This window comes from Oncorhynchus keta, chromosome 11 (assembly GCF_023373465.1).
Source record: "Oncorhynchus keta strain PuntledgeMale-10-30-2019 chromosome 11, Oket_V2, whole genome shotgun sequence".
Classification (NCBI taxonomy): domain Eukaryota; kingdom Metazoa; phylum Chordata; class Actinopteri; order Salmoniformes; family Salmonidae; genus Oncorhynchus; species Oncorhynchus keta.
In genome coordinates this window covers 28,883,462-28,904,191 of record NC_068431.1, presented here as the reverse complement: position 1 = coordinate 28,904,191, position 20,730 = coordinate 28,883,462, and the positions used below count along the sequence as shown (strand labels likewise).

Genomic DNA, 20,730 nt, shown 5'->3' with positions numbered 1-20,730 from the left:
GAATGAAGAAAAGTATAACACCCCACCCAGAAGCATTCACATTGCCATGCTGCGTCACACGATTGCTAGGCTAATTGTCATGCAATCCCTTCTCAAAGTCAGTGTTTATGAAGAGAAACGTGCCCATTTCCCTCGAAAGTAAGTAATGTCATGATTACAAAGCTATACGATAATACAGATAGCAAGTTAATTATCTCACATCTTGGAAAAATGTGTAATGTTGTACTTCTTGTTGACTAAATTCGTGCTAATGTTGGGTTTTTGAGCTATTGCCCAATAGACTCCCATTCATTCCTTGATGGAGAGCACTCCTGGTCCCAGAACCGCCCAGAATGCAGGGCACGGCCCATTGCCGTAGCATGGGCAACGTTTCACATCTCCTCAAAAGTATATATGCTGTTGTGAATGTTAGACTCCACTCTGAGGCACATCGATCTGCAGGTTGAACATGAGATTGTAGACTATTAATTGATAGCTGTAAAATCGCCTAAACAAACTGCACTAACTAGTTACGTTACATGCTGATATTGTCTTTGGTATTACTGTGTGTAGCTACCTACCTACCTAGCCAACCAGCCCGCCCATAGAGGGAGCATTGCACTGTGGATATTGTAGTCAACTTGAGCTGCAACAGATTTCCACAAAGATTTTCCATGTTGCTACAAGCCTTATTACAACACCAAAATGAAACATTTGTTCACAACAAATATTGTTCTCACATATTAGTGTTATTTAACACTGCCAAGTGAAGGAATGAGTGGTTTTGAGTGGATTTTCCCTTTAACTGTCACATTTAATTTGTATTGGGAGACAAACGTATAGATAGGTTAGTCCTTCACAATTTCAGTAGGTGTCACCTCAGAGAAATTGAGTTTTCATTGAAAAGCCTGATTCAATATGTAAATCAGTCTTGGAGGGGTCTGATAATGGCAGCTTTAAAGTTCCAATAAGTAACTTTTTGGGCGACCCGACCAAATTCACATAGAAATGTGTGTTATAGATGTGTCACTCTCATTGAAAGCAAGTCTAAGAAGTGGTAAATCTGTTCTAGGTGCGCTACTTCTGTGCTTCCCATTCTTAAGTTGAGTTTTTATGTCTTTTATTTTCATTTTTGTACACCCAGCTTCAAACAGCTGAAAATACAATATTTTTGGTTATGGAAAAGATACTGTATTTCACAGTGGTGTAGATGGTACAATGATTCTCTACACTATACTTAAGCGAACTATTAGAATTTTTGTAACCAGAAATAGTGGAGCGATAGGGTATCTTAAAGAGAAGAACCCAGTCAATGTGCATTGAAAAACTGATAGCACACGGGACTTTGAATGCTTGTCAGGTTAATCTGGCTCATTCTCCTCATCCAGAAGGTCAGCTTTAATATTAAAACTCAGGGTGCTGACTCAGCCCTTTCTGTCGCCTTAATCCTTCCTCCATTTTGCCCTTCTAATGACAGCATGTCATTGTCTAGCTTGTCTGTCAATGCAGCCTCAAACCACTAGTAACACTGTCTGTCTGCAGTGGGTATGGAAGCATGTTCAAAGATATGGGCCACAGAACAAGAATGAGATTATATTTATATGGCATGGGCAATGGGGAGGTAACACTTAAAAGGCAGGGTGCTGCATAATCCCAAACCTGACTTGGATGTATAAAATGGTCTGAATTGAGTGTATCAATACCACTGTCATACCACTGGACTACACTTCAATACCACTGGACTACACTTCAATACCACTGTCATACCACTGGACTACACTTCAATACCACTGTCATACCACTGGACTACACTTCAATACCACTGTCATACCACTGGACTACACTTCAATACCACTGTCATACCACTGGACTACACTTCAATACCACTGTCATACCACTGGACTACACTTCAATACCACTGGACTACACTTCAATACCACTGTCATACCACTGGACTACACTTCAATACCACTGGACTAGGGTTGCACATTTGGAGGAATATTCAGGTGAAAACTTTCCATGGGAATTAACTTGAATTAACAGAAATATATGCAAATTCATATGAATACCATTTAAATGTAGATGTTTTCTGCATTGGATATATCTACCATATATGGAAATATAAAAATAAACCTTTCACCTTATCATAAGTAGATATAATTTCAAATTATTAAATAAATCCAATAGAAATAAAAAACAATTTAATTACGAATTAAATGAATTAAATGAGTGGACTCTTCACATGGGATGATTTCACTGAACAACAAAAGAAAGGGAATGATCCCCAATGATCCATCGCTTCTCCCAAAAACATTTTCAACATATGAAAATGATAGTCTGGAAACTAAAGCTTTGGTTGTCCTCCTCTCAGGCTTCAATGTCTTCTCCCTGGACCTCCTCAATGTCCACCTCTTTAACATCAGACTCTGAGGCCTCATCTTCACTGTCACTTTCCAACCTTGTTGAGGATGGCTTGTTATCAGGCTCAAAAAGCCTCATATTTGCCCGGATGGCCACCAATTTTTCAACCCTTGTATGTGGTCAGTCAGCCTGTTGCGTGCTTGGGTGTGTGTGTTCCCAAACAAGGACCAGTTGCGCTCTGAGGTGGCTGATGTTGGTGGGATTTGGAGGATGATGGAGGAAACAGGGGAAAGAGCCTCAGATCCACAAAGTCCCTTCCACCAGGTGGCTGATGAGATATGTTGGCACAACTGCCACATTGCATCTCCATCCCAAAGCCTTTGCTTGGAAGTGTATTTCGCCAGACTACCAAGAACCTTGCCCTCATCCAGGCCAAGGTGGCGAGACACAGTAGTGATAACACCATAGGCCTTGTTGATCTCTGCACCAGACAGGATGCTCTTGCCAGCATACAGTGCCTTGCCAAAGTATTTGCCCCCCTTGAACTTTGCGACCTTTTGCCACATTTCAGGCTTCAAACATAAAGATAAAACCGTATTTTTTTGTGAAGAATCAACAACAAGTGGGACACAATCATGAAGTGGAACGACATTTATTGGATATTTCGAACTTTTTTAACAAATCAAAAACTAAAAAATTGGGCGTGCAAAATTATTCAGCCCCCTTCAATTAATACTTTGTAGCGCCACCTTTTGCTGCGATTACATCTGTAAGTCGCTTGGGGTATGTCTCTCTCAGTTTTGCACATCGAGAGACTGAAATTTTTTCCCATTCCTCCTTGCAAAATAGCTCGAGCTCAGTGAGGTTGGATGGAGAGCATTTGTGAACAGCAGTTTTCAGTTCTTTCCACAGATTCTAGATTGGATTCAGGTCTGGACTTTGACTTGGCCATTCTAACACCTGGATATATTTATTTTTGAACCATTCCATTGTAGATTTTGCTTTATGTTTTGGATCATTGTCTTGTTGGAAGACAAATCTCCAACCCAGTCTCAGGTCTTTTGCAGACTCCATCAGGTTCTTCCAGAATGGTCCTGTATTTGGCTCCATCCATCTTCCCATCAATTTGAACCATCTTCCCTGTCCCTGCTGAAGAAAAGCAGGCAGGCCCAAACCATGATGCTGCCACCACCATGTTTGACAGTGGGGATGGTGTGTTCAGGGTGATGAGCTGTGTTGCTTTTACGCCAAACATAACGTTTTGTATTGTTGCCAAAAAGTTCAATTTTGGTTTTATCTGACCAGAGCACCTTCTTCCACATGTTTGGTGTGTCTCCCAGGTGGCTTGTGGCAAACTTTAAACAACACTTTTTATGGATATCTTTAAGAAATGGCTTTCTTCTTGCCACTCTTCCATAAAGGCCAGATTTGTGCAATATATGACTGATTGATGTCCTATGGACAGAGTGTCCCACCTCAGCTGTAGATCTCTGCATTTCATCCAGAGTGATCATGGGCCTCTTGGCTGCATCTCTGATCAGTCTTCTCCTTGTATGAGCTGAAAGTTTAGAGGGACGGCCAGGTCTTGGTAGATTTGCAGTGGTCTGATACTCCTTCCATTTCAATATTATCGCTTGCACAGTGCTCCTTGGGATGTTTAAAGCTTGGGAAATCTTTTTGTATCCAAATCCGGCTTTAAACTTCTTCACAACAGTATCTCGGACCTGCCTGGTGTGTTCCTTGTTCTTCCTGATGCTCTCCCTCGCTTTTAACGGACCTCTGAGACTATCACAGTGCAGGTGCATTTATATGGACTCTTGATTACACACAGGTGGATTGTATTTATCATCATTAGTCATTTAGGTCAACATTGGATCATTCAGAGATCCTCACTGAACTTCTGGAGAGAGTTTGCTGCACTGAAAGTAAAGGGGCTGAATAATTTTGCACGCCCAATTTTTCAGTTTTTGATTTGTTAAAAAAGTTTGAAATATCCAATAAATGTTGTTCGACTTCATGATCGTGTCCCACTTGTTGATTCTTCGCAAAAAATACAGTTTTATATCTTTGTTTGAAGCCTGAAATGTGGCAAAAGGTCGCAAAGTTCAAGGGGGCCGAATACTTTCGCAAGGCACTGTACTTGGGGTCCAACACGTACGCTGCGGTGTGTATGGGCTTCAGGCAGAAGTCTTCACGCTTTTTTGATGCATTTCAGAATTGCAGTTTCCTCTGCTTGGAGCAACAGTGAAGTTGGCAGGGCAGTACGGATTTCTTCTCTGTCATCTGCAAGCAGAGTCTGAACATCAGACAGGATGGCATTGTCTCCCTCAATCTGTGCAATGGCTACTGCTATAGGTTTCAGGAGTTTCAGGCTGCTTACCACTCTCTCCCAAAACACATCATCCAGGAGGATCCTCTTGATGGTGCTGTCCATATCGGCAGACTGTGATATGGTAATTTATTGGAAAGACTCCTTTCCCTCCAGGAGACTGTCAAACATGATGACAACACCACCCCAACGGGTGTTGCTGGGCAGCTTCAATGTGGTGCTCTTATTCGTCTCACTTTGCTTGGTGAGATAGATTGCTGCTATAACTGGATGACCCTTCACATACCTAACCATTTCCTTGGCTCTCTTGTAGAGTGTATCCATTGTTTTCAGTGCCGTGATGTCCTTGAGGAGCAGATTCAATGCATGAGCAGCACAACCAATGGGTGTGATGTGAGGGTAGGACTCCTCCACTTTAGACCAAGCAACCTTCATGTTCGCAGCATTGTCTGTCACCAGTGCAAATACCTTCTGTGGTCCAAGGTCATTGATGACTGCCTTCAGCTCATCTGCAATGTAGAGACCGGTGTGTCTGTTGTCCCTTGTGTCTGTGGTCTTGTAGAATACTGGTTGAGGGTGGAGATGATGTAGTAAATTATTCCTTGCCCATGAACATTCGACCACCCATCAAAGATGATTGCAATTCAGACTGCTTTCCCTATGATTTGCTTGACTTTCAATTGAAATCTGTTGAATTCTGCATCCAGCAAATGAGTAAATAAAGCATGTCTGGTTGGAGGGATGTATGCTGGGCAAAGAACATTCAGAAATCTCTTCCAATACACATTGCCTGTGAGCATCAGAGGTGAACCAGTTGCTGAACACAGCTCGAGCAAGACATTCATCAGCATTTCTCTGACTACGTCCTCCATTGAGTCAAAAACACTTCTGATTCCAGAAGGACCGTGAGCTGTTGCTATCGATAAGGTGTCTGATTCATCATTTTCACCTTGAATAAAAGTAGAGGGACTTTTGTCAGAGGTTGCTTGTTGTGAGCGCTGAGGGAACTTCATGCACTTGGCCAGATGTTTCGGCATCTTTGTTGCATTCTTCACATATTTCTTAGCACAGTATTTGCAAATGTACACAGCTTTTCCTTCTACATTAGCTGCAGTGAAATGTCTCCACACATCAGATAGTGCCCCGGGCATTTTCCTGTAAAGATAAATAAAATAAAAAGAGTAAAAAAATAAAGACAATTCCATGTACATATAAATAGTTAAGCAGTTAGATTAAACAATGTCTTTGTAAGATATATGTTTTTAAATTAAACGTATGGAAACATGTATGGAAACAGGTGAAACACTCCTCAGTTAGCAGGCTCAGGCAAGCCAAAATGGTAGCAAAAACTAACTAGCAGAATGTGTTAACAAGTTAGAAATGATTAAACACACTTTGCTGTAGGCTACTAGGATTTACTAGTTAACAAAAAATAATTTATGTCATATAAAATATATTCACCCCACCCAGTATTGTTATCAAAACCAGAAAGCATGTAGTCCTTGGCTCAGACAGTGTAGTAGTGTGGGCTCAACAGCATCTCATTGGTGTGCAAGATCTTGAGAATCAGCTGTACATGTGATGGAAGAGTGCACTACATATGTGATGGAAGAATGCACTGCAAATGCAGAGGTTTGCAATTCCATTTTATTGGGGATAGTTTAACAAAAATATGCCACAAGACCTAGAATTGCCTTATGTGTATCCCACAAAAATGGTTCACTGTTATAAGCTAACTTTTTTGATGAATTTATGCAGAATTCCCGGCCTTAACTTCCCATGGAAAATTTCTTGAAAAATTCCAGAAATTTACAGGAAAGTTTCCGACGCTTTGCAACCCTACAGTGGACAGGAGTCATGTCCTGTGAAGTGGCACATTTGTTAAGTCAACCGTCCTGTGAAGTAGCGTATATACAGTTGAAGTCAGAAGTTTACATACACCTTAGCCAAATACATTTAAACTCAGTTATTCACAATTCCTGACATTTAATCTTAGTAAAAATTCCTTGTCTTAGGTCTGTTAGGATCACCACTTAAATTTAAGAATGTGAAATGTCAGAATAATAGTAGAGAGAATGATTTATTTAAGCTTTTATTTCTTTCATCACATTCCCAGTGGGTCAGAAGTTTACATACACTCAATTAGTATTCGGTAGCATTGCCTTTATATTGTTTAACTTTGGTCAAATGTTTTGGGTAGCCTTCTACAAGCTTCCCACAATAAGTTGGGTGAATTTTGGCCGATTCCTCCTGACAGAGCTAGTGTAACTGAGTCAGGTTAGTAGGCCTCCTTGATCGCACATGCTTTTTCAGTTCTGCCCACATATTTTCTATAGGATTGAGGTCAGGGCTTTGATGGCCACTCCAATACCTTGACTTTGTTGTCCTTAAGCCATTTTTCCACAACTTTGGAAGAATACTTGGGGTCATTGTCCATTTGGAAGACCCATTGGCAACCAAGCTTTAACTTCCTGACTGATGTCTTGAGATGTTGCTTCAATATATCCACATCATTTTCCTACCTCATTATGCCATCTGTTTTGTGAAGTGCACCAGTTGAACGTGATACCTTCAAGCATTTGGAAATTGCTCCCAAGGATGAACCAGACTTGTGGAGATATTTTTTTCTCAGGTCTTGGCTCATTTGTTTTGATTTTCTCATGATGTCAAGCAAAGAGGCACTGAGTTTGAAGGTAGGCCTTGAAATACATCCACAGGTACACCTCCAATTGACTTAAATGATGTCAATTAGCCTATCAGAAGCTTCTAAAGCCATGATATCATTTTCTGGAATTTTCCAAGCTGTTTAAAAGGCACTGTCAACTTAGTGTATGTAAACCTTTGACCCATTGGAATTGTGATACAGTGAATTATAATTGACATAATCTGTCTGTAAACAATTGTTGGAAAAATGACCAAACCGATTTGCCAAAACTATAGTTTATTAATAAGAAATTTGTGGAGTGGTTGAAAAACGAGTTTCAATGACTCCAACCTAAGTGTATGTAAACTTCAGACTTCAATTGTATGTTAAATCCACTGTCAGAGTTCCTTTTACAGTGGCCCAGAAAGCTGTAAAACAGAATGACATGAGCATGAACAGGCTAGTTATCTGGTGTAGAGGGTAGTGATCTAGGGCTGTTACTGGAGGTGTAGGGAAAGGATACAATCTCCACCTGATGACTACGATAAAGCCCGGGGTTTGAGTTACCATGAAACCCAGCTCTCGTATAGGATATGCCTATCCTATTTCTCTCCATTTGTTTATATCTGGCCCATGATGATTTCATTGGTTAGCTTCCTCAAGGGTCCAAGTAGAAATGTCTAAAGCCATGATGACTCAAGTCACTCCCAAAGGAGGTCCTCCTGAGTTTAGGACCTCTTAGAGGGAATATGTCATTCCGTGTAAGGGGAAATTGTAGTTAACAGGATTCTAGGCAGTTCCCTGATACCATTCTACTTCTCCAATGAGAGCAGCCTGCCATTCCCAGGAGTGCCCAGCCACTCTTAAATACAATTACTTCAGAATATTGGAATCTTACTCACTCTCCCAGTTTCGGAAGGAGAAAGTATTGCTTTTGCTGCGACAGAATGTGTAGATGACAACCGGGTAGTAAATACACAGGGAAAATGATGAGTGTCGAAATGAAAGACTCATTTGACATTGCACTGCATTTAGCTGGTGATTCAAAAACGGTGTATTTTGAGGAACAAGCCCATATGGGAATTCAGAGTAGACACTTGACAGACATGAATAATATATTTTGATTGCAGGTGAAGTAGTGCAATTTGTATTTGATACTCCCATTTTTCATGAGGCGAAATAAAAGATCCCAGAAATGTTTCATACGCACAAAAAGCTTATTTCTCTCAAACTTTTTGCACAAAATTGTTTACATTCCTGTTAGTGAGCATTTCTCTTTTGCCAAGATAATCCATCCACCTGACAGGTGTGGCATAAAGAAGCTGATTAAAGTTGACCATTTCATAACGAGGACAACAATAACTTTTTTTGCTACCTGTACTGTATGTTCAAAGTGAAAGTAAGAGCTCACTGCAAGTCAGTAAAAACTCTAAAACATTAGATTTCAACCCCGTCTCATATTCAAAAGTTTTTATATTTTTACATGATCATTACACAGGTGCACTTTGCGCTGGGGACAATAAAAGGCTACAGTTTTGTCTTTCTGACTACAGGAATGTCCAACAGAGCTGTTGCCAGAGAATGACATTTTTTATTTCTCTACCATAAGCCGCCTCAAACTTGTGAAGACTTACAGAAATCGTTTGACCTCTGTCATTGCCAACAAAGGATATATAACAAAGTATTGAGATAAACGTTTGTTATTGACCAAATACTTATTTTCCACCATAATTTGCAAATAAATTCATAACAATATCCTACAATGTGATTTTCTGGATTTTTTCTCTCTCATTTTGTCTGTCATAGGCCTCTCTCATCTTTTTAAGTGGGAGAACATGCACAATTGGTGGCTGACTAAATACTTTTTTGCCCCACTGTATGTATGCCTATGTAGATACTGCTGTTTCCAGCTACAATAGTCATTTGCAACATTAACAATGTCTACACTGTATTTATGATCAATTTGATGTTATTTTAATGGACAAAAAAATTGCGTTTCTTTAAAAATAAGAAAATTAATAAGTGACTCAACTTTTGCACGGTAGTGTATGCGTTTAATGTTTCATTAATACATTTTTTTCTTCCACTTTGGCATTAGAGTATTTTATGTAGATTGTTGACCAAAAAATGACAATTAAATAGATTTTTTATCAACTTTGTAACTTTGTAAATGTGGAAAAAGTCAAGGGGTGTAAATACTTTCTGAAGGCACTGTACTGTATATACTGATTGTTACAAGCAAAACTACCAAAACTATTTCTGATGGTGAACCTGAACAATCAAAATAAAAGCCCCAGTCAGCATGTATAGTCAGCATGTCAGCATGTATAGCCAGATGAGAGTTGTCTCCGGTGCTACTTTTATTCCGGTAAAACACAATTTTCACCAGTGCATTTGATTAAAAATAACCTAGCAAAATACATTGGTTGTCACTCGACTAATAAAGAGCAAGCCATTTTTACAAACATTTGAATGCTGAAGGTGATATGCAGATGTGCCAGATCAGGAATAGGCCTACTCTCGTTGGTCAGCATGTAAAGCTTGACTAGGCTACTGACATTGCCTGGGGTTGTTTGGCATGCAAAATGACTTGTAGATCAATGACTGGCAACACAAATACATGCTTCGTTCGACACTGAAGGAGAGGACACAGTTGTCACATAAGATAAGGTATTTTCAGAAGGTAGAGCAAGAGTCATTTGAGCAAGAAAAATGTGTGAACCGGCATTCGTAACGTTTGAAAAGATTTTGTGTCCGAAGCATGCTACATTTGGATCCGTTTGGGGTCCCGCGGACCGATGCACTCATATCTTAAACATTTGAACAGGGACCGATCATATCAGTGAATTGTTACATCCCTAATCGCCCCACATTAAGCTTAGGCCTGCTTTTTTATTTTCTATTTTACAAATATATAGCAAATAAAACTATTATTGCTCTGTGTTCAATCTGGAGCCACAATATCCTTCATAGAAGTATTTAAACCCAAGCTCTGACTGCGAGAAGAGAGCCCTTGGACGTTATCAGTGCTAAACTAACTACTGAGGGCTGTTTCAGTTCAGGGCTCTTTGCCTTTCATTAAAACCGATATTGATTCCATTAATTGGCCGAATTGGCTTACAGGTCTGCAGAATGGCTGATCAAAGAGGCAAGAGAGTAGCTTTCACTCCCCACTGTAATTACTCAGCAGAGTGGTTTAAACCTTGTGTAGCAGCATAGCGGTAATATGTCCCAGTTTGGACTCTCCAACTTGGATTGGAGTCACTGCAGTTTTAATGACTGTCCAATTAAGATTTAATTGGAAACCCTTTATAATCTGAGAGCGCCACCCAAGACGGATAAGGAACACAGCGAGACAGCCGGAATAATCACTTATCACGATGAGGCCCCGCTCTATGCGGCAGGCAAGACGCAACCCCTAATTCGCTACGCTGAACTCCCCGCCCAACTACAGTTACCCTGGCCTGGATAATGCCAATTGACAAATGTGCCGATTTTTGGAAAAAGGTTTGGAGTGAGGTGGTGTATCTAGGACAATATGATTCCTCATGGTTGAGCTTACACATTGTTTTATCTCAATCGAAGGTGTAGTCTCTTGAAAATGTCAGCTAACAAATTAACATCCAGAGCAGGGACTTCCCACCTCAGTGCCAATTCACCCATCCCCTTCTGAACCTACTCTCTCCTGTGGGTGATCATTAAAATGATAAATACATACAATTCCATGTGAATTCACAATGCATACAAAGGTCCTATTGCGTATGGTGATCCTATTGCTTATGGTCATCCAATTGCTTATGGTGATCCTATTGCGTATGGTGATCCTATTGCGTATGGTGATCCTATTGCGTATGGTGATCCTATTGCTTATGGTCATCCTATTGCTTATGGTCATCCTATTGCTTATGGTGATCCTATTGCTTATGGTGATCCTATTGCTTATGGTCATCCAATTGCTTATGGTGATCCTATTGCGTATGGTGGTCCTATTGCGTATGGTGGTCCTATTGCGTATGGTGATCCTATTGCTTATGGTGATCCTATTGCTTATGGTGATCCTATTGCTTATGGTGATCCTATTGCTTATGGTGATCCTATTGCTTATGGTGATCCTATTGCTTATGGTCATCCAATTGCTTATGGTGATCCTATTGCGTATGGTGATCCTATTGCGTATGGTGATCCTATTGCGTATGGTGATCCTATTGCGTATGGTGATCATATTGCGTATGGTGGTCCTATTGCGTATGGTGGTCCTATTGCGTATGGTGATCCTATTGCGTATGGTGATCCTATTGCGTATGGTGATCCTATTGCGTATGGTGATCCTATTGCGTATGGTGATCCTATTGCGTATGGTGATCCTATTGCGTATGGTGATCCTATTGCGTATGGTGGTCCTATTGCGTATAACCACAAGGGGGTTAATGAAGTTCTATATACAGCAGTCATAGGCTGAATCTCAACACTTGGCCCCTAAGCCCTTTATCGAGTGGCCACTTGCTGTTGTGTTCAATAGTGATCACTTGAGTCCGCAAGTGGTTTGGCCAAAATAAGTATTGAGACAATGCACCCTCGATGTCCTAACTGCATTCTAAATCCAACCATCTTGTGCATGACTCAATTGCTATGAAACACAGACACTGGGCAGAGACACATACTCTGAGAAAGCAAAAACATCTCTCTAGTCCTGCACACAATATGTGCAAGTATAATGGCCGCCGGTGATTTCATCAGCTGATTTAGCTTGTTGTAACCTGCCTGCTTCTAACTATCTTCACTGAAACACAGATATGGAATTTTAGCTAGCTAGCTAACATGCAGACCAGACCGCTTGTGCGTGTGTGTGTGCGCGCCATCGCGCACATGTTGATATTGTCCACCCACACCAGACGCGATCAGGACAGGCATATCAAAACAAACTCTGAACCAACTATGTTAATTTGGGGACAGATTTAAAACCATTAAACATTTACTGCAATTTAGATAGCTAGCTTGCTATTGCTAGCTAATTTGTCCTGGGATATAATCATTGGGTTGTTATTTGACATGAAATGCACAAGGTCCTCTACTTTGACAATGAATACACATATAAAAGGGTAATCTCTCCTCCTTCCGGCTTCTTCTTCTTCGGACTTAATATGGAGGTTGGCAACCAACTTTAAGGTGCATTACCACCACCAACTGGATTGGAGTGTGGACCTCAATTTATCTTTCAATCACCCACGTGAATATATGCTCCTAAAAACCAATGAGGAGATGGGAAAGACAGGATTTGCAGCGTGTCAAGCGTCACAAATAGAACCAAGTTCTATTTTAGGGCCTGGCTACGCAGGTGCTCGTTGATGCGTGCGAGCAATGTGGGTGCAATGAATGAATAACATGTATGTGTACATTTATTTTGTAATGCTCACGTACATGATGCGAGCGGTGAGGTCAGCATGACATGTAAGGATGTTCGTCACTGCACTGATAAACAGAGTGTAGCTTGTCAATTATTTACAATAATTTGACAGCTTGCTGTTGAAGTTGTAGACATGTTCCCAGCAGTCAGTTCGTACTTCAGCATAGCGCAGCTTAGCAGACTCAATTATACTGTACTGACTCGTGGAAGAGCAGGCTGTTCGCTGCTGTCGCTTGCCTTTCTCTGTCATTTTTCAAACTTAATCACGATGATGTGCAGAGCGCTTAATATTAGTGGCAAATAATTTGAAAGATGCATATCTACTAACGTAAGTAAGCTTACTACACCCCCCCCCCCCTGCTGCGCAGTCGCTAGTGGCCACTATGGATCTCCAGTGGATGCGGTTTCCACTAGTTACCATGACCACAAAGTCAAAGATGGCTATATCACAGATACACAATTGTTCTATAAATGTGAAGCATCCGCTTAGCGTTTCCACTCACTAACAAATATGGTAGGGAGAGGAAGCCCACTGGCCGGCAGTAGGAGAATACGGAACGAGATGGATTTAAGCCGAAATTCTGCACATTTTCTCATCGATGAAACATTTGATCTCAATACAGTTCTGTTCCAAAAACTATAATATGTTATGAACAGAGTGGACTACGTTTTGTAGACTTTACCCTTTGCAAAAGTTTTTTAAAATCTCGTTGTTTAGGAGTGCAAATGCGTACATCACAGAAGAGGCGTACCCCTAAAGAAATCTGCAGTTGATGCGGCTAACCAAATAAATTGTAGGTTGCAAAAAGTCTGAAGATTGCAAAAGAGCCAGTGTCACTCCCAAGCCCTTTGAGATGCAATTTTACTATGGATAAATTGAATTCACTGAATATATTGCTTTATTGGCAAATGCTGGAATGAATTTGACAAATGATGTAGGGTGAGGGAAACGGCACCTCAGTACCTCCAGGCTCTGATCAGGCCCTACACCCAAACAAGGGCACTGCGTTCATCCACCTCTGGCCTGCTCGCCTCCCTACCACTGAGGAAGTACAGTTCCCGCTCAGCCCAGTCAAAACTGTTCGCTGCTCTGGCCCCCAATGGTGGAACAAACTCCCTCACGACACCAGGACAGCGGAGTCAATCACCACCTTCCGGAGACACCTGAAACCCCACCTCTTTAAGGAATACCTAGGATAGGATAGGATAAAGTAATCCTTCTCACCCCCCTTAAAAGATTTAGATGCACTATTGTAAAGTGGCTGTTCCACTGGATGTCATAAGGTGAATGCACCAATTTGTAAGTCGCTCTGGATAAGAGCGTCTGCTAAATGACTTAAATGTAATGTAAATGTAATGTAAATATAAAACGTTACAGCACTGTTGCATTAGGTATTTGTTTAATTTAGATTTTTCCATTTATGATAATGATCTGGACCTGTTAGTGGTAGTGCTCTGTGACTTTGTGAAAAAAAAGTTGTTTGGTAAGGGATTTTTTATTAACGTTAAACATTATAATTTAGTTTAATCATTCACGCCCCTAATTGCTATGGCAATGTGCTACCCTTAAGCTGCTGCAGAGACAAATGCCAATGCCTAATGTATTGTCATTTACTTTCTAATCAATGGTTAAATTAATACATGGTGTTTCCTTTCTGAACAACATTTTGGTGGCTACAACAATACAAGCTACAACCCTATTTTGTATGTACAGTCGTGGCCAAAAGTTGAGAATGACACAAATATATATTTTCACAAAGTCTGCTGCCTCAGTTTGTATGATGGCAATTTGCATATACTCCAGAATGTTATGAAGAGTGATCAGATGAAATGCAATTAATTGCAAAGTCCCTCTTTGCCATGCAAATTAACTGAATCCCAGAAAAACATTTCCACTGCATTTCAGCCCTGCCACAAACGACCAGCTGACATCATGTCAGTGATTCTCTCATTAACACAGGTGTGAGTGTTGATGAGGACAAGGCGGGAGATCACTCGGTCATGCTGATTGAGTTCAAATAACAGACTGGAAGCTTCAAAAGGAGGGTGGTGCTTGGAATTATTGTTCTTCCTCTGTCAACCATGGTTACCTGCACGGAAACACGTGCCGTCATCATTGCTTTGCACAAAAAGGGCTTCACAGGCAAATTGCTGCCAGTAAGATTGCACCTAAATCAGCCATTTATCGGATCATCAAGAACTTCAAGGAGAGCAGTTCAATTGTTGTGAAGAAGGCTTCAGGGCGCCCAAGAAAATCCAGCAAGCGCCAGGACCGTCTCCTAAAGATGATTCAGCTGCGGGACCAGGGCACCACCAGTACAGAGCATGCTCAGGAATGGCAGCAGGCAGGTGTGAGGCAAAGACTTTTGGAGGATGGCCTAGTGTCAAGAAGGGCAGCAAAGAAGCCACTTCTCTCCAGGAAAAACATCAGGGACAGACTGATATTCTGCAAAAGGTACAGGGATTGGACTGCTGAGGACTGGGGTAAAGTCATTTTCTCTGGTGAATCCCCTTTCCGATTGTTTGGGGCATCCGTAAAAAAGCTTGTCCAGAGAAGACAAGGTGACAAGGTGACACTCACAATTTTGCCTAAGAACACAGCCATGAATAAAGAATGGTACCAACACATCCTCCGAGAGCAACTTCTCCCAAACATCCAGGAACAGTTTGGTGACGAACAATGCCTTTTCCAGCATGATGGAGCACCTTGCCATTAGGCAAAAGTGATAACTAAGTGGCTCGGGGAACAAAACATTGATATTTTGGGTCCATGGTCAGGAAACTCCCCAGACCCATTGAGAACTTGTGGTCAATCCTCAAGAGGCAGGTGGACAAACAAAACCCCACAAATTCTGACAAATTCCAAGCATTGATTATGCAAGAATGGGCTGCTATCAGTCAGGATGTGGCCCAGAAGTTAATTGACAGCATGCCAAGGTGGATTGCAGAGTTCTTGAAAAAGAAGGGTCAACACTGCAAATATTGACTCTTCGCATCAACTTCATGTAATTGTCAATTAAAGCCTTTGACACTTATGAAATGCTTGTAATTATACTTCAGTATTCCATAGTAACATCTGACAAAAATATCTAAAGACACTGAAGCAGCAGACTTTGTGAAAATGAATGTGTCATTCTCAAAACTTTTGGCCACGACTGTAGACTGTCTGACAACATTTCTTTCCTATCCGTAGAGTAGAACAACCGCTGCGGCTGTCCCTTCAGGCTAGGGAACACAATCACCAGCTAATATCATTAAAAAGCTATAATGACTTTGTCAAGAGGAGGAAGTTTTCGTAAAACATAAGACATTAATAAAGCTTCCTAAAAAGCAGTCCCAAAACAAGACTTGCATGCCAAACCACACTCAAATCATTATCACATTGTTACACCATGGATGGAAATTAGCTTTTTATAGCTGGCTAACTAGGACGTTTAGTAAAACTGATATGTTAAATAATAGGCACCATCTTGTCACCCAAAACAAGTAATCTGTATAAAGCCCAAAACAATCTTGACAGTGCAATAATATTAGCAACTGACAAGATGCTACTATCCTGTACCATTTGGACCAAACTTTGGTTTGCTGTTTGCGTGCCAGTACCACCATGGTGTGCCAAGCGTCCGCCTCATGTCTCTGCTGTATTGAGATATCAGTGTGACGCTGCATCGTGACGCCCCTGCCCTGTCTGCCTTTCTGTACCAGCGTCTGGCAGATCAATCAGGGACAGGGAGACCAGCTTCTCACTGATATAGTGGATATCTATTGCCACAGCTCAGCATACACCACCCTCACTGTGTCAGCCAGAAGCCCCTACATCACCTCAGCTCAACTCAGCCCGGGGAACGCACACTGACAGCCACGCTAAAAGGAGACATACTCTCCACATTGTTCATGGCACAATAAAACATCAATCAGGAAGAATGCTGTCCTATTGATCCCTCATGGACTACATGAGGGATCTAAACCTTTACGTGAGTATGTTGTGTATCTCTCACTCACCAGGCTGTCGAGGCCTCCGCCCAGCAAGTCGACAGCGCCCATCTGCATGGAGGAGACCTGGGGCACATTGACGGGGGGACCCAGGTCCAGGTTGAGCAGATCTCCCAGCAGGTCTCCCTGGGAAGGGATGACTGACTGGGCCTGTTCAATAGGGACCGCTGGCCCTGCGCTCACAGGGCTCTCGCCTGTGTCAATGCTGAGAGGCAGGCACAGATATACAGTATTTAATTAATATTTTATTTAAGTTATATGGGGGAGCAGATCTTGGTATTTGTTTGTAAGCAATGATTGCCTATGTGTTGTGCTAGACGGAGAGGGACGTGTTGTTTGGGGGTTAGGTGAGTGTGTCTTCTGGGACTTTGGTAACTTCCTGGTAACTGTGTCTCACCTGCCGTGCTGGATGGGCAGGTGCTTGCGATGGATGCCATGGCTGCCCTCCACAAAGGCGTTGGGGGGCTTGTGGTAGACGGAGGCTAGGGAGCCAATGTGGCAAATGAGCTCGTCCAGAAGGGTGGGCTCAATCAGGTCTGTCTCCTCCGAGATCAGGGGCTTTTCGGACAAGACCACCTCCTTGGCCGTTACCGGATCGGTGGACAGCAGGCGCCAGTAGATGTAACCCCTGTCACGCAGATCAGGGTTGTCGGAGTCCTAGGAGGACACAAGGGAGAAGAATCACAGTTGAGAATAGATATTGATGAGTTTAAGTTTGGGACAGTTTGAAAAAAAAGAGGGAGACGTGTTGGTGTGTGTATGTGTGTGTCTCACCTGTGTGGCCAGACTGAGGACCTGCTGCACCAGCTCCTGAGTCTCAGAGGGCTTCTTGAGGAAAAGCTTGACGATGGCTGTGAGAAGAGTGAGCTGGACCTGAAACAACACACCCCCAAGGCTGTGAATGGTCTGACCCAACCTCATACCTGCTCAAATAGTGAAAGTGGCTGCCAAACCCAGATAATAAAGGTTATTACTGTTAGGGCTGGACCAAATCAACTCCTAGCACCTATCCCTAAGGCACATGTGTAGTAGATATGAAAGGCTGACTTTAATGAAAGCAATATAGCAGAAATTACAGACAAGGGCAAAGTGGAGCTATAACCATATCCAATCCAGTCTTTGCCCTAGTTTAATTTCTGTCAGGGTGTAAAAGTCCCAAACGCATCATCCAGGCAATCTGGCATTAAGATTGTCAAATGAAACCAGCAGATTTATATTAAGTGTCCTGGGGATAGAGGTAGATTAGAAATTGGGCAGAGGACTAGGGTTGCTGACCTCAACTAACCTGGGCGCTCCACTCTGGGACAACTGACTCGAGTGCTCTGGGACAACTGACCTGGGCGCTCCGCTCTAGGGAAAACTGACCTGGGCGCTCCGCTCTGGGACAACTGACCTGGGCGCTCCGCTCTGGGACAACTGACCTAGGCGCTCCGCTCTGGGACAACTGACCTGGGCGCTCCGCTCTGGGACAACTGACCTGGTCGCTCCGCTCTGGGACAACTGACCTGGTCGCTCCGCTCTGGGACAACTGACCTGGGCGCTCCGCTCCGGGACAACTGACCTGGGCGCTTCGCTCTGGGACAACTGACCTCCGTGGTCTGCTCTGGGACAACTGACCTGCGTGCTCTCGTCATGGAAGCCCTCCAGGAAGCTCTCCAGCAGCTCGTCGGCGTTGTCGATCCTCTCAGCGTACTCGCCCACGATCCAGATCATGGCGGCACGCGCATCCGGCTCGTCCAGAGAATCCAGGTTCTCACACAGCGTGGCGATGATGCTTTCATACCTGAGCAGAGAGAGAAAGTATAAAGGGTCAGGGTATAAACTAGTGTCTGTCTGGGGCTATACAAAAGTCTTGTATAGACACAGACAGTGGCAGTATAGTCCCTACTGAAAAACAAAAACTTCATTGATTATTATTGGGAATGGAGGGAAAAGGACACCTACTTGTTGGGGTATTTGCGGAAGATGTCCCTGATGACCACGATGGCCTCCTGCACCACATAGTTGACCTTGGTCTGGATGAGGTCTAGCAGGGTGCTAACACAGCGCTCAGCAGATTGCTAAAAAGGAAACAACAGGAACAGAGTCAACACAGACCCAAAACTGTTTTTTTCACAGTGGCCAAAGTACCTTGTTTAAACTCCTTCAAACAACTTTATAGGACTGGATGGCACTTTTTTGGAACAGCTATAAAATCTGAAGTTCAGATAGACATTGATCAGAGATCCTCTGTGTATTCGTCTATGATGGTGTCTCAGATTCCAACCTCCACTTTGATGGCACAGCGCCCGATGGCCCTCACTGCCTTACGCACAAAGTCAACGTCTACCTCGGTGGCATACTCCTTCAGCTCAGCCAACACCTGGGAAGAGAGCAGGGCATATGAGTGAAAAACATCACACACACACGGTGGGAGGACATGCAAACATCTTGACACTGTAAGAAAATGGGTTGAGGAGATAAGGTTGAGGTTAGTAAAATTGTGTACACACACAAGTGTAAGCTACCCAAGGCCAGTCAGAGAAGCTACCAAAGCCTCCCTCAGAGATGGTGTTTATCCAGGTGTCTCTTTGTTGGACTGTAATGGCAAATTTACAGCAAGATTGTCCGAGCCTGCCTTAACTGTCAATCACGCTGACAGCTATCTCGGCTCTTCACAGCGAAGGAAGCGAGCACATCCGCTATCTAAAACGTGTGTTCATTAAGGCATCGTCTGACAGGAGCCGCTAAGAGCACCAGATAAGACTGATTAGGAGTGAAGCATTGGGATATGAACGTTTCTGTTGAAATTAGTCTTCAATATAGAGGTGCGGCTGAACAGATGGATCCAAGTCGGGGTTAGAGTATGCTATGCTTTATGAGGGCCATGTTGTTATGTTAACAAAATGTTATATTTCTGGGGGGCAATACCATTATTATAAGTCAAACATATGTTACAGTATAACTTTAGACCGTCCCCTCGCCTATACCCGGGCGCGAACCAGGAACCCTCTGCACACATCAACAACAGTCACCCACGAAGCATCGTTACCCATCGCCCCACAAAAGCCGCGGCTCTTGCAGAGCAAGGGGAACTACTACTTCAAGGTCTCAGAGCAAGTGACGTCACCGATTGAAACGCTATTTAGTGCGCACCACTGCTAACTAAGCTAGCCGTTTCACATCCGTTACCTATACACAGTACTAAGCTACCTTCACCAAAATGGTACAATGATCGTTTTCTGTGTAGAGTGACTAAGTATATAATGATGTACAGTAAATCATCAGAAATGAACACCCTAATACACTGAGTGAACAAAATATTAGGAACACCTGCTCTTTCCATGACTGACTGACCAGGTGAAAACAGGTGAAAGCTATGATCCCTTATTGATGTCACTTGTTAAATCGACTTCAATCAGTGTAGATGAAAGGAGGAAATAAGGATTTTTAAGCTTTGAGACAATTGAGACATGGATCGTGTATGTGTGCCATTCAGAGGGTGAATGGCCAAGAAAATATTTAAGTGCCTTTGAACGGTAGTAGCATGCACATTTTGACAAATGGAATTGCATGACTTTCACCAAATTTCCATGACCAACAACTGGTGGCATCCCTATTTACGTATAGAAAATTGTGGTATCGACACAGGGAGGCTGCTCTCTGATCCCATGTACCATCTCCTGTCATTGAGCAAGGCACTCAACCCCCCACAAAGTAGAACCCCTGCTAGGCAACTGTATGAAACACATGTGGTCAGCCCTCAGTGTGGAGAGCTACTGGGTGTTCAGGCTCTTGATCAAGCCCTTTAATAAGGTCTGGTTGAGCAGTTCATTTCTAAACTGTGATTTGTTAGAGGGGGACAGGAATAAAAACCTGCACAACCATTAGTTCTCCTGGAGGATGGTTGAGCACCCTTGATGTAAAACATTGCAACATTACAAATAAGTTTTATGCCTTTTGAAATAATTTGCTCATTCAATATATCAAAGATCAAATTAATATTGTAGGCTACAAATCTTTTTATTCAGCTGAAGCAAG

The 20,730-nt window shown here is 42.5% G+C and overlaps 1 protein-coding gene across 2 annotated transcripts in view; it reads right to left on the bottom strand.

Moving 5' to 3' along the window:
* ap2b1 (adaptor related protein complex 2 subunit beta 1) overlaps positions 1–20,730 on the bottom strand; it is an 86,171-nt gene that overhangs the window by 49,263 nt on the left and 16,178 nt on the right. For both annotated transcript variants that reach the window (XM_035780155.2, XM_035780156.2), the window contains exons 9-14: positions 18,977–19,072; positions 18,655–18,770; positions 18,328–18,493; positions 17,485–17,583; positions 17,108–17,367; positions 16,720–16,915 (exon numbers count right to left, since the gene is read on the bottom strand). In XM_035780155.2, the coding sequence (XP_035636048.2) occupies positions 16,720–16,915; positions 17,108–17,367; positions 17,485–17,583; positions 18,328–18,493; positions 18,655–18,770; positions 18,977–19,072 (933 nt within the window). The remainder of the gene's footprint in view (positions 1–16,719; positions 16,916–17,107; positions 17,368–17,484; positions 17,584–18,327; positions 18,494–18,654; positions 18,771–18,976; positions 19,073–20,730) is intronic.